The 15073-nt window shown below is 38.1% G+C and overlaps 1 protein-coding gene across 1 annotated transcript in view; it reads right to left on the minus strand.

Annotated features, from left to right (window-relative positions):
• Positions 1-15073, minus strand: part of SNAP91 (synaptosome associated protein 91) — a 68366-nt gene that overhangs the window by 30229 nt on the left and 23064 nt on the right. Inside the window, exons 4-11 of the mRNA XM_005153141.2 lie at positions 12627-12729; positions 10801-10894; positions 9531-9642; positions 8100-8206; positions 6698-6739; positions 2999-3069; positions 2439-2444; positions 1439-1466 (exon numbers count right to left, since the gene is read on the minus strand). Of these exons, the coding sequence (XP_005153198.1) occupies positions 1439-1466; positions 2439-2444; positions 2999-3069; positions 6698-6739; positions 8100-8206; positions 9531-9642; positions 10801-10894; positions 12627-12729 (563 nt within the window). The remainder of the gene's footprint in view (positions 1-1438; positions 1467-2438; positions 2445-2998; positions 3070-6697; positions 6740-8099; positions 8207-9530; positions 9643-10800; positions 10895-12626; positions 12730-15073) is intronic.

Here is a 15073-nt window from a genome sequence, read left to right on the forward strand (position 1 = left end):
TTGTCCACACAACGAAAAATCTGTTCATCCACAACAGCAGCTTAGTACTCCCTCCATAGAAATGGCGAGAGGAGTGAAATAGTTAGAAACTAAGTTAAAAGTGTGTATGTAAACCTTCAGGCTAAAGAAAGTTTCGAGAGCCATCAACAGTACTAACAGTTAAGTCCTTGGGAAGATAAAAAAAAGGTAGCTCAACCTACAATTTTGCTTCATTAGCTCTTCCAATGATGAAGATACCTGAAGTATACGAAGGACAGACACCCAGGAGAGTACATTGCAACCTTTTGTGCACTTGAAGACGCAAGTCACCTTGAAGTATCAATTTAATTCTAAAAGATACTGCAAGCTTTGTTACAGCATCTCACTCTTTTCCTAACAAATGAAAACAAGTCCTATGTTTTATATTTTTTTGCCATTCTGACCACTTCCAAGTGAGAAAAAGAATAGAAAATTTGAAGTGATTTTCTTCCAAGATCTACTAGTGCCATCCCATTATCACAACTCCAGCAGGAGATGGATATAAGTTTTCTAGACTCCCATCAAAGCTTTACTAAGGTTTGAGGCTCAAGTGGTCCAAATTCTTCTTCATGTAAATCAGCGAACAGAAAATTACTTAAAGTTACATGAACACTTTCTTACATCACATAGTTCTCACCAACTGCTACAGTACTGAACAAGAGAGGGGTCTGTTTGGGGTTTTTTAGAAGGGCTTTTTGCAAAGCAATTTAAGAGCTTTCACTAGAATCAATCATAGAAGTGCCTCCCTCAGGTTCAGAAATTTTCATTGAGTTTTTCCTGCACAACACCCACTACTAGACAAAGCTACTGCACCTGGCAATGCTTCAGGAACAACTATTGCTAACATTATAAAGCTTGTTAGTTATTTGACACTCAAACCAAGACTGTTTTAGTGGCAACTCTTGCTTTAAATGAAGGGGAGCAGTCTCACTAATGAAAGTTCATTCTGAAATTCAGTATATCAAATGAAAGTTTTCTTCCTGGCTTTTCACATGAATGTGGTTTTTAAAGAGTCAGAACTTCCTCATAAAAAGCTGCAAATACAGAGCTAAATTTGGAAAAGAAACAGTACTGAGTTTCTCACTGACATGAGGATTAATAAGGGGGGAGGGTGAAGAAGTTGAGATAAAGGTATGCATATCTTTTATAGTTTCACAAAGTGTGACCATCAAATCCTGACAAAGTTGCTTAGCATCCTGCACTATTATAAGCACTATAGTCCTTCAGATCACTGAAGCACTTTTATAGGGCCATTATTTACAAGGCCATTAAAAGATATGGTTTTGTCAGTTAGCTAGGGCCCAGGTGACAAAGTCCAAAAAGCAGATTAGAAGATGGAAATTTAACTCTTTAAGCCCTTATAACAGTCTAAAGCGTATCTGAACAAGAATTAACTAGTACAGCAATGGGCAGCATTTACCTTGCTCAGAGGAGAAGGAGCCCCAGATCTAGGAAAAAAAAGGGGTTTTCAGGTAAGTACACTTTTGGAAACTATGTTTCTGGTCATCAAAACTCCTGCAAAAAGACCAAAAACTAAGCATGAAAGCTTTCTGAAGAGCTCTACAGTTGCATGCCCTCCCCATTTCTCAAACTTCCACATACCACTTTAGACAAGGAATACAAATTTTTACCTCAAAGCTTAAATGAATCTTTTTAAGATAACTGGTATCACAGGATTATTCTACCTTTTAAATAAGCTCTACTCAGTGGAAGAAAGGCAGAGATGCATGCAAATATCTTGGGTTTGGGCCTACAGGAGCCAATAGGAAAGAGTTAATTGGGAAAGATAACACCATGTTATAAAATCATGCAACAGCAGCAGATAACACCAATAAGGAAGCAGTTATCTAGCATAAGTCTTCTGAGGATGTGTCAGCAAATTTTCAAAGTACTGTTCTTTTAAGTAAAGTCAGTTACTTTAAAATAATGCTATTTAAAAGAACAGGAACAGATAGTTGGAAAGGCCAAACTGCAAGTTCTCATGCAAAAAAAACAAATAACACTGACAAAGCCTTAATCTTAAAATGCACGTCAGGGTGTTTGTTTATTTTCATTATTATGAGGTATTAAAATACTGCTACATATTTTTAGAGCTGCTTTCATCTAAGAGATGAAAGGAGGAGCTGAAGTTAAAATTGTGCCCATAGCAAACTAGCATCCATCCTATAGGTTATTTGAATTGGGTAAGTCCTAGAAGCTGTAGAACTGTTTAGAAGATCTGCAACTACGACTGAAACGATCAAAGATAACTTAATGACTATAATGATGAATATACAAAAAGCAAGCACCAATTTAAGTACGATTTAAAAAAAAATATCTATATCAGTTGAAGCCATCTTAAAAAAAATCCCAAAGCCAAAAACCAAACCAAAACAAACCACAACAATGCATGCAAGTGATATTTAAACATACATACTTACCCTTCACTAAATTGCAAGGAAAGCAATGGTTAAAAGAGAAAGCACAGGTTTAGCTTAACCCTATCTAAACTTAGCCATGACAAGTACTAATAAAAAGAACCATTACAAAACAAGTAAATTTTGATGGCAAAAGCCTTAGCAGCAGGGAAAAGCAGTTTCTTCCAGGTGCTTTCCATAGTTAACTTTACTTAATTTTGGAAAGTATCCAGTTGTCCAGTGTATTGTTTGGCGCCAGTAAGGAAAAAAAACAAACCAAACCAAAAAGCAAAAATAAAACATAGCAAAATAAAAAAAGACAAAAAAACAAAAACAAAACAAAACACACACAAAACAAACAAAGAAAAAAACCCCAAAGAATACACAAACAAAACAAAGCAAACCACCCAATAGAAGAGGTTGCCATTAAGGTGACTTTGTAAGGGAAAGAAAAAGCCTAGTCTTACCACTGCCTATTTTCCATTTAAGTGACTAAAGTAGGTTAGGGGAGGCAAACCTGAGTATTAGCCAGTCTCCTAATGTTACTATTAGCCCTTGATACACAGTACAACATATACACCTACTTGTTGCCAGGTTTTTTTCCTTCCAGTGAGTTTAGGTGTTGCTCAAGGGTCTCCATGAGACTGCTGGGAGCCTAGAAAGCAAAGAGAAAAGGTACACTTTTAAACACATTCTATTGACCTAACAATACTTTGAAATCTAGCACCAACTTCCCTGAAGTTCACCATGTGCATGCTCATGATGTTACTTTGTTTACATCACTGGGAAAAGAGCGGATTTCCATGCTAGAAGTATTAGGCAAAGACAGCTTTTGAAAGATAACACCGTGCCCAAATTTGCAGAACAAAAACATTTAGCTTTACTAAACAGTGCCTGAAGCCTAAATCCAGGATGTGTTGCTCGTCATGCCTAAGTCAGTGTTAAACATTAACAGCAGCAGAGCCATCCACATGGATTATTTTAAGAGTAATAGGTTCAAGCTCATCCTTTCAGTTTTGCTTTTACTCAGACCTCCAACACCTCTTTCATGACCAGAAGGCTAGATAATATTTGCAGTCTAAACAAAACAAACTAAAACTCTTCCCTGACTCCCAGCACCACAAAGCCCTATAGCTGTTCCTTCTCAAAATGATAGCCAGGCACGGGGCACTGAGCCCACCAGCTAATTCAAAATTCAGAACGATTGCAACCTTAGACATCTACACAAACTAAGCATTTTCAAGTCCCCCTAATTTTAGCTTTTCTTTTGAGCAATCTTTTTGTGGTCAAGCAAGACCCCCAGGCATGTACTTGCTGTTACAGTGGTGGGTAAGGAAAGTAGTAATAAATGTGAATGACAGCATGCTTAGCTGCTGCAGTATAAAAGTAGTCTAGATAAGAAGACTTCTACAAGATCAACAAGCAAGCAGGAAACATTTGAGAGATACAGTAGCATAAATAGTCAAGTATTTTTCATCAGGGTTACTGTTTAATCAATGGTGCACTCTTTAAATGGGGAATTCTCTTTTATCAGTCTCTTTCCGATCAACCACAATTCCTGGAAGTCTTAGCTACAGTGTCTTTCATACATCATGTTTTTAATTTCAGGGTATACATATGCATCAAAAAAGTCATTTTGTGATGCTTGAAAACAGACTATTCACTATGTACAGTATGCTGAAAACCAGCTGGCTGGCTAAATCATGTGTTTCAGGATACTTAGTACCCGCTAGCACCAATGCAGAGCTAGGTGTACTTTAATTGTCTGTGTATGAATTTTGACATTAAAAGTGAGCAGTAAGGTAACTTAACACATGGAGAAATTTAAAATGTTTAAAAAAAAATCCTTAAATAATGGCTTGAGTTTAAGTATGTCCCACATAGATACACAGTGGAGAAACTTCTTAACCACTGCTGCTTTTATAGGCATATTTATTAATTTTCAACTGATTTGAGCACAAGAATTTGGTTGAACACAAGTGACATAGTTACAAGAACTCTCATTCTCCAGCAGGAATAAAAAGATGAGCAAAGGCCCTCATTTGTTTAAAAAAAATAAAATTCAGACTTCTACATAGTCAAAAAGGCTATAATATAAGTTACAAGTTGCGCCTTCTCAAACATGTAAGCAGAAAGCTATGTTAAAAAAAATCATTATTTCCTGTTACCAATTGCTTCTACACACTTTAAATAGCTTTCCAATGTACTATTTACTTCTTAAATGCCAACAAGATAATATGAAACTCATGTGTCACACATAGGAAGCTTCAGAAAATTTCTACCCAGATGCAATAATTTGGAAATCAAATATTGTCTGGTATCCAATTTGCAACACTGACCATCACTTGATTTCTTCTTAATATCTTCTTTCTGCTTCAACATTAAACTAACCTATTAGTCAGCATTGTGGTGGAACCTTATACATGTGTTCCCCACTAGCTATTTGCGCAAAACTGGCATACTTTAAGAACTGCTAATAAATAAAAATGAGCCAAGCTCTTGAGCTGCCAAGATGCCTCCTCAGTCTCCAAAATTTTGCAACCAAACTAGCAAGTCCAAAGGTGACAGCTGTCAATTTGTATTTCACTACTGTGGCTATTTCGATTTACACACCAAGTGTCAACACAACCAACTTCTTGTGGAATGCTACTATTGCTGCCATGGCTTGCTTTAGGAATTTAAGTATACCATTGATATTATACACAATTTTATATTCCTTAATAGCTGAAATTCAGTTTTATTATTCACTGTTATTTCTTTCTCACTGAAATACACTGCCTAGGTCTTACACACATTCTACAGCATGTTGCAGGTTAGCCTTAGGAAGAGGGTCCCAAGCAGCCTTTGGGAGAATACAGCTATGAGAACTTCTTAAGATCACTGGAGTGGTCAGGCAGTTAGACTAGATGATCATTGCAGATACTTTTCTTCCAAAGAAACTATTCTATTCTATTATATTTTAAAGCATGGTTCATGAGGTGAAAGGGACCCTAAGGCAGCAGTAACTAAGGTGTCGCTGAGCAAGTGCAGCACTGATTAACAATGCAGGACAGCATTTGTGCAGTCCCGGCAGGCAGCCTTTCCAGCAGGCTGACTCAACACAAGCAGCAGCAGATCAAAGTGCTGCAGCAGTTTAAAAGGCATAGAATCACAGAACAGTTTGGGTTGGAAGGGATCTTCAAAGGTCATTTTGTCCAACCCCACCCCGCCCCAAAGCATTTTTCATTAACTGAGTCTAAGGTGAGTTCTTCTGGTTCAAGGACTTAGCTCATGACTGACTGGACCTTGTTAAAAAAAGAGCCCCTGCAGTACAGTTAGGTGGACATATTGCTTAAGCTATTTCAGAATTGGGTTTGGTATGCCACACACTGCTAGAAGTTCAAGTTTTCCAGTGCTGAAAGAGTGGACAGATTCATAGTCCCATAGCATCTGAAACCCATAAAGATTAAAACTCTTCTTCACATCATGTCTCACTTTCAGAATTTTTAACTGGCTTTTTATCCAAGAGAACTATTCTGATGCTGACTTAAAACAGGCTTTCAAGAGGCTTTCAAAACCCACACATTTTAGGTTATGAACACTTGGGATTTATAACTCTTAGGTATCAAAATGCCCAACAGGCTGCTCTTCTGGCATAAAAACTGCCATGAGTGAACTCTTCAGCATGGATCTCTTCCTCCAAGTAAACATCTTTTTCATATCAAATGCAAAGCCAGACACCCAGGCCAATTTGAAAGTGATACTGACAATGGACCAGCACAATAGAATTTAAGTAGCTACAGCATAAGTGCATTCCAATGTTAAAAGTTTTGATACATACTAACAGAGATGTTCAGCAATCAAATCACAACTTCTGCGTTTAAATTTAACTGTACCTACACCAAGACAGTAGTGCTATTGCTGGCCTGAATTTCATCTCTGGACCGAGACTGTGTCAGGAAGAGATTATGAAGCAAGTCACACCACAATCTCTACGCAGTTCATCATCAAAAATGAATTTGAGCTCTTGAGCTACAAGCTGCAAAAAAAAATCCATCCTTTGGAGAGGAAAGAGCAAAACGGTCTACCTTTCAACTGTAAGTCAAACATCATTGTGAAAGACATTATTTCAGTTATAGGAGTCTTCAGAAATAGCTTTGGGCAGATCTTATTTCTAAATTGGGACAGCTTTAAAAATGTTAGATGGTATAACTTCCTACCAACGTCTACATTCCCAATGTGCTTCCTAATTACAGACCTTTTAGTTATTTCACAGATTCAGAAAGACTACAAGAGAGGCTTACCTGTGTAAGATCAGGGATATCACCCTTGTCAATTCCAACTTGCTGTGGGTGTAAAAGAGGCAAAATGTAAGTAAGTGCATTATTCCACTGCAGCAGGCACTAATTTAAGTAGATCTGTAGTATGCTCTTCAACCTATAATGCACTTTATGTTTAGAAAAAGACTACAAAGTTAGCAAGTGCAGATGCCCATGTTTCCAGTAGCTATCCTCAGCAACCTGCAGCAGCCTTTTTTTTTCTTTTTTTTTAACAAATTAAAATATCCATTAACAAAAAAAAAAAAAGGAAAAAGGAAAGCAAAGGGAGTTTAAACTCCATACTGCAAGTCAGGCAGTGCTTTCTGGCCATGCACTGGTGCCCCAAAGGACAACTCATCAGTGAACTGCCACACATACTATCCAGACACCTGACTATACTAATGAAGCTCTCTGAAATTCAGCCAGCAAGCAAATCCTAGGAGAAACCACTTAGAAGAATACTAAATCTTGAGTCATTTTGTGGTTCTGACCTTGTCTCCTCCTAGCATTTCAAATACAGCAAGATGAGGTCCAAGTCTGCAATCTTCTATTAGCTGCTTCTCTCCCACTCCTCAAAGTACCTGTTTATTTAGCTTTTGAAGAAAAGCAAGCTGCACTGCACCTAGATTGCCGAAGTATAGTCACTATAACCCCTGCTCTGTAAAGCTGATCTATAGGTGTCTGAAGCATTTCACTCCCTCAAGTTCAACATTCATATCCAACATTACATGACATTCATAAGTCTAGCAGGCTCTTTTCTGAATAGCTAAATAAATTAGCAATTAGCAAAGAAACAAACTTTTTATTTGGCTCATTACTGCTATCCATTATAATGAAGCATGAAACATGGAATAACTGCATCTTGTGCCAAGGAGCCAACTAGCACAAATGAGAGCCCAGCAAGAGTTAATTAACCATGTAATATTTATACTACTCACATAAGAGGACAATAACAAGGATCAAAACCAGGAAAATTTCACATTCCAGTTAACTTGTAGTTGGCTGGAAAGGTTTAAATAACAGGCTTATAAAATCATTATGCTTTTATTCCTAATTGCTGTATCTTCCTCTAATGTTCAACCCTGTTTAGAAACATGCATTTAATACAGCATTTCCAAGAAACACTGATATAGTTCAAGTAATGTCATCTATTCTGTTACCAGGAAAGTTGAGGCTGGCTGCACAGTAGAGACATGTGGAAATACTAAGCAGAGCTTAACTACTTCTGGAAGAGCTGAACAAGGAGATCCAGGAACTTCTATACTGACTCGCATTAACACACACAATGAGTCAGATGCTTAACAAGTACAACTAATATATTGTTTCAGTGCTAAAAAATTCACAAAACACTTAAGCGCCAGACTCCAGAAGAACGGAAACCACTTACCTCTGCAACTTTAAGAAACTCTGATACTCTGGTCATTCGAGTGAGAAATCGTTTGTAGATTTCAAGAGCATCTTTACATTGTCCCTTTTTCATTTCAAAAAATTTCTCTAGAGAAATAATTTGGCAAGTTTCAGCTGAGGTATCTTACATGAGGTCTGCATTCATCAGTAACGTTGGTTTTCAGGAAAATCACATTTCAAGAATATTGCACTCCATTAACATTTTTCTTCACTTGAACACTGACCTAGTGGTGCTCCTAGTCCTTAGCAGAATTTAGAGGTTGGGTTTGCTGAGCTGCTGAAAACTAGATTGGAAAATTGCACCCCAACTATCTGTAGCATTCTGTGTGATGTAAAACAGGTTTTCAAGATAAAAAGTAAGCGAGTGAAGTAGATAAAATTTAAAGTAATGAAAGATACTTAAACATGTATCAATATATCCTCTCCCGAGTTGTCTCCATTCCAAATAATGGCACTTTTCTCACTGGTGTATCTCTCTAAAGTTGGCTCATGTTCATTATCATGAACAACTGCCACATATTTCAACCTGAAGTTATTCTTTAAATAGCAGTAGACAGCAAAATCTCAATCTGATTGTTATGCCCAACTCACTTATATCTGCTCCATAAGCTTCCCATGCCTATATTATCAGCCAAAGCACCTAGGACTTTCATGAAACCACCAGAACGTGCTGCAACATGGACACAAAAAAATTGCCTGAACTTTACAGTTCAGGAATATCTTTTTGCCAGTTCAGTCTCTGTAAGCGCTCTGTTTCTTTCTGTTCTAGTTGCAGCAAGAGTTTAGGTCAGTCACATTGGGTAAACAATCTCAGTTTTCAGCTGCCTTTATAGACCAGATGAAGTGCTCACAAGCTTTAATAGCTGAAGCTCATTTTCTACAGGGTCAGTTATGTTTCCTGCAGTTTATGCAACTCATAGTTTTAGACTTCATAACAAAGCCTTTTGCAGAGACAGCTTAAGGTGTTTTATGCTAGCGATCACACCAAGCTTCCTCAGCTTCTGAACACACTCACAGCCTTGCAGACTTTGTAGGCTGACAGAAGGTAGGGCTCTGGAAGGGATCCAGCTTTGGCAGTCATGCTTTCAGACAGACTACCATCACACAGCATATAAAAAGAAGAATCTGGTCATCTTAAAAGCGCAATCAAGGAACAGAAGTTGCTTTGCTAACCTTGTAGGACATATTACGACATGTAGATACCTGTGCAATTTTAAGGGCAATGACAATCCACCCTCAGATGAACACTAACATACAAGGTTATGGCTCAAAGTTTTCCCTCACTTCAGAATATAACAGTCAAGAAAAACATCACTTTCATGAAACTGAAATAAAAAACTGTAATAGATCTGAAAGCTGTTTTTCACTCACTCCTGGTGTGCAAGATATAGGTACCAATCAGGTTACTTACCTAGTAAGTTAATAACCCCATCATTGTAGCAAGCAAAAAGTTTGATAAGATCTTTAAATAGAAGCATGAATGCAGCATTTATGACACCATTTGTCAGTTCATTTGGATGAACCTACAAATAAAATACCAGTTATTTACGACAGAGGTACTGAATGCAATCAGAAGTTTCAGCTTGCACCAAGTATCTGATGCTATTATAGATGGACTCAAGTGCTGAATACAAGCTTCCCAACAAAGAAATCAAAGAAAAGTTTCAGTTAGCAGATATATCAAGGATTGCTTTCTTCACCACTCCAAAACAATTCACTAGAGCTGAGGACTATTCCCATCAACAGTAAGCATCTTAATCTTAACTCCTTCACCTATCATAAAGAGGAAGAAGGCAGAGATGCTATTAACAAAGTTTTATGAAACTGGACAAAAGATGTCAGTTCACAGCAGAGCTTAACAAAACCTCAGAGGTCTATGAGTTAATACGGTTGGGTTAACGATGTCAAGACCTTTCCAGTTCTCACATTAAGTTGGGCAGAAAATAAGTGCTCATTTATTAAAAGATCTTTATTTCATTAAAAATACCTCCTCTTCTGAGATAACTATCAAAATTCCTATGCTTTTTAATGAACAAAAGAGACATTAATGAGACATGTACTTCTAAAACTTTCTTCTGAAAGCTTTAATGGGCTCTTCCTTCCTCCTGGGAGTGTGTCCTCCCCACCAAGAGCAGAACTTCATGACCAATTCCTTCAAATACTTCTTAGCAATATTACCCTATACCTCCTGCACAGCTTAAACCTGTTTTTATCCTTAAGGCAGATAAACAATCCCACCAACATTCATAACTTTATAAATATATTGTAGACATTTATATCTACGAACAGTCTGGATTAAAGTTTAGCCAATTTAGTTTACAGCTGAAAACCAGATGAAGATTTTGAGGATGTCAAACAATGTACATGTGGTATTTTAACGGCTGTTTCCCTCCCCTAAAAAAGAAGTTGGTTGCCAAGAGACAGAAAAAAAGATTCTTCAGTCTCCTTATTTTGTCCATTTTTACCCCTCACTGATGCAGAAAATGAAACTCCTAGCTCTGAGTCAGCATTCCTCAATGCCTATCATTTCTCATGCTGTTCCTCTAGCCTGCAATCTGCACATTTCATATATACAGGGAAGGGCCATCCTTCACTTACTACCTCAGTGGGAAATATTCATTACAACACATCATTTATAAGTCACTGTCCAGTGTTAATGCTGGGTCAGCTTCAATACATACATCAAATTCAAGTAGTGCATCAATTTGTTCCTGTAATATTGGCATACTCTTCAGCAGCTTTTCAGGAGCCATTGTTCTCATTACACCATCAGCTCTGCAAGAGGGAATAGAGATTAGAAGCCATGGCGTTTTCCCTCTCCCTTCTCCCAGACTGATTTGTTGTTTAAATTGAAGCTTAAAGAAACTATAATCCATTTCTGATCAGAATGCTGCTGCTGGCACTATCTGATTCTCCTGCTTCTCACATTGTCATGAAAGCTGGCAGGAATTGAGCCACTCTCCCAGCAGGAAACGAAAGGTTTTGTGTTAGTGATGAATGAAAGAGATCAATTTCTTTATGTAAAGAGGACACGGAGAGTTTAAATAACTTGACAAGAAATACTGACACAGAAGTACTTATAGAACTGATAGTCTTTGTGCATCAAGTTTGTTATGAATACCTAACAACAATACATTCTCTTCAGCTACCACAGACACATCAGCAAAAAAACAACCACTAACAGCTGTTTTTCTTCCCCATCAAGTGCCACAATATATGCATCCCAATTCAGTGACAATTTGAATCAGGGCAATCTTTGCTCAGAGCTTATTTCCTCTGTATTCATGCATACTGAATAATTCCATTACTCCTTCACAGCACTTCCACTGATTTTGACCTGCCTTATCAGTCCTGAACCATCACTGAAACAGGATCACACAAGAGTTATGGATGTGTAGCATTCCTTAATTGTCACCCATAGTCTTACAGCAGTCTTCACACATGCACATTTTTATCTTTGAATACCACAAACCTGCACAATCACTATTATGTATTGCCCCATTCTGGCCACTGACAGGTATAGCATCTCCTCTCTGGAAAAGCATACCTCTCTTCCTACTTACTTTATGCTCCACTCTGAGGCAGCATCTTGTTTTGAGCACCAGAAATAACAAGCACAGAAAGCCTTTCCAGGAACATATAGAAGACAGGAATAGAAATCCTAGCAACCCGAACTTAAGTTTATTTAACATGAAGTGTTTCAATGCACTAGGTGACAAAGGGAACTTCAGATGCTAGCACTTCAGCAGCCTTCTGGATCAATGCCTGCTCAATATATCAATACAACTAGCTACCAGCCTTCATACCACAAGCTTCTTAGTGATTAATATTCCAGACAGGTTTAAGAGTAACTACTCTGGTCTCTAGTATGGAAACAGCATCCAGGTATGCAGTAAAGCTCTCACAGTAGGCCCTACACCTTCTAGCAGTTTGAGCAAGAGAAGAGGAAAGCCAGGCAGTGATGCCTGCATTAACAGCTCAGAATCCCAAGCTACAGAACACACAGTCCTTGTGGGAAATAAAATTTGTAATTTGCAACCCTATTCTATTCAGTTTATAATCATTTGCTGTGTTGCCTGATAAGAACTTCAGGTGTATACTTCAGTTTTCCTTTGTATTCTGTCATCTTTCTTACTGGAATTGTCTGAAGAGTAATGAAACATCCATAAATATAGTTTCAAAACGTTTCCTTCTCCAAGTCCTAAACATAGCCTTGCTGCAGCACAGTAAGTCAGATTTAACACCTAGCACTAAAAGCTCCCAGCTCTGCAAGCCACCTTACTTTAGTATTCCGTATTTGCCTTACCTACAGTCTTTTTCCTCCTCCTTCTGCAATTCTTAACCAATTACAATTACTTAAGAAACCTGGCTATTTTGGTGTTTCATTGTAGCTAAACAAAGAACATAAGAACAACATCGCTGAAACACTAAAATTCAGCGTAATGCCACAAACTAGATTTTCCTGGGTCAGGCACACTCTCAGTTTACACATATAAACTTTGCTTACCCTTTCTTCACTCTTGCAAAGTCAAATGCCATTTGTCTGTAGGAAAATGCTTTTTCATTCAAGTATCTACTATAACGCCTTATAAAGGTGGACATGTCATAACCTGCAAAAACAGTTACATATTTTACATTAAATTTTTTCACACTTGTTTGGAGGTTCTTCAGTAAACAATAATATACAGTCAAGAGACCTTAAGGTTATGTGATTTCTGTTGCACTATGCAGCTCCACATACAGAACAGGCATCACAAGATATCTACCAGCTTCTGAAGAAAAGGCCAGGTTGGACAGAGCCTTCGGTGACATGGTTTAGTGTGAGGTGTCCCTGCCCATGGCAGGGGGGTTGGAACTTGATGATCTTCAGGTCCTTTCAAACCCTAACTATTCTATGATTCTAAAAAGTGAAAATGCTGCACTAAAACAACCTACCACTGTCATTCAATCAATTCATCCAATCCAATTCCTTCAGTCAGCCAGCCAGGGTACCACTGCATGGTTCCTGGTAAAACCTGTTAGTGGATCCCACACAGTTCTGTGGTAACATTACTTCATGGCAAAATTAGTTACTCCTCTATTAACAGGCGAAAATGTCAATTTAACAAAATGTTTTCACTTAAGTGGTACATGACTTCTAGGATAAAGATCGATATCAACTTAACCACTCCCACTATTTCATGTATGCCAGTCCCTCCAATTCTTATATCTCCAAAATTCCTCTAACTAGATTTACCAGAACAAAGAAATTTTGATGGCATTCATAGAGATTAGTCCCTTCTTTGAACTGTTACACCAGAGGTCTTCCAGGCACATGATACTGTACAAACAGCCTCCAACTTCAGTGACCTTCAAGCCTGTAGGACTTCTGAACAGTCAGTATTAGAGTTTATCCTTCAGGTATTTCTTTCAAAGCTTCTTCCTCTAAGCTACAGAAATGCATGCAGAAAGTAACCCTTCCTCCTCTTCAGGACAAGTCCCTGTTTGCTCCTTTTGTTAAAATCTATACCCCTCAACCTAGTCATTGACTATTTTTCTTTAATATCTCTCAACATTAAGTATCTCTTCCAACTCAGGTTTAACACTACCAACTCTGACCCCTCATTACCTATGTCACACTGTTGTAATGTTGTATTATCTATGAAATTGCAATTCAAGTTTCAAGCAAATGGCAAAGACACAAAAACCGTTCTTTCAACAGAATTAACTGCTGCCAAATACCAGTATCTTTGAATATGCATACCATGTTTTGCTAACACAAATATAGTTTTAGTATTTGTTTGGCTTTGTTCCTGCCTTGTGTTACCACTCCTAAAAGGCGCTCAAGTCTGTCTGGTGTCACATGTCTTCATTGAGAGACAGAGTAGCATGCCATTGCTTTTTGATTTTATCCATTATTGCAGTATTCCTGCATTCTGCATATAGTCTAACATTCTCCGACAGCTGCCGAAACAGAAGTTTTCTCTCTTCTTTAGCAGAACTATCAGACAAGATTTTCCTCTGTTAAGTGATGAAACAGGAAAATCCACTAACTCCAGAGTCCAAAGTAGAAAAGCAGACTGTAATCTTTAAAGGGAACAACTCCTTAATTTCTGTCTCAATCTTTTCAAATATACCACTCAAATCAAAACCAGTTAGTTCTTTTTTGCCATCCCCTCTGCACATTAAACACCTACAGACAGTTCCTAGAAGGTGCAGGGTCCCCAGGCAACCATACTATCATTTAAGACTGAGAAAAAAATCAAACAAACAAAAAAACCGACAGAAAATAAAAAAATGGAAAGTCATCCATTTCATCCTTAATTCCCATAACAGTTAAGGAGATGGCTGACTTGGCCCAGATTTGCAACAAGTGTGTTCTAAGGGAATTGTACAGTTTCACCTTTAGAGTGGAAATTTTGCAGGAATTGAGAAACACTGTTCTGAAGCTGTCCAGAAGTCTACTTGAACTCCTGTATTCATTAGGTACTTATAAAAAGACTTCAGTAGCACATTTTTATATTATTTGCATCTTAGAATCATAGAATTATAGGATAGTTAGGGTTGGAAAGGACCAGTTCCAACCCCCCTGCCATGGGCAGGGACACCTCACACTAAACTATGTCACCCAAGGCTTCATCCAATCTGGCCTTGAACACTGCCAGGGATGGAGTATTCAGAACCTCCCTGGGCAACCCATTCCAGTGCCTCATCACCCTAACAGGAAAGAATTTCTTTCTTATATCAAATCTAAACCTCTGCTGTTTAAGTTTCAACCCATTACCCCTTGTCCTGTCACTACAGTCCCTAATGAATAGTCCCTCACCAGCATCCCTGTAGGCCCCCTTCAAATACTGGAAGGCTGCTATGACGTCTCCACGCAGCCTTCTCTTCTCCAGGCTGAACAGCCCCAACTTTCTCAGCCTGCCTATCTTATGACTAAAGGAGCAAATTAATAATAGTATCTCATTCAGA

This window comes from Melopsittacus undulatus, chromosome 3 (genome assembly GCF_012275295.1).
Source record: "Melopsittacus undulatus isolate bMelUnd1 chromosome 3, bMelUnd1.mat.Z, whole genome shotgun sequence".
NCBI lineage: Eukaryota > Metazoa > Chordata > Aves > Psittaciformes > Psittaculidae > Melopsittacus > Melopsittacus undulatus.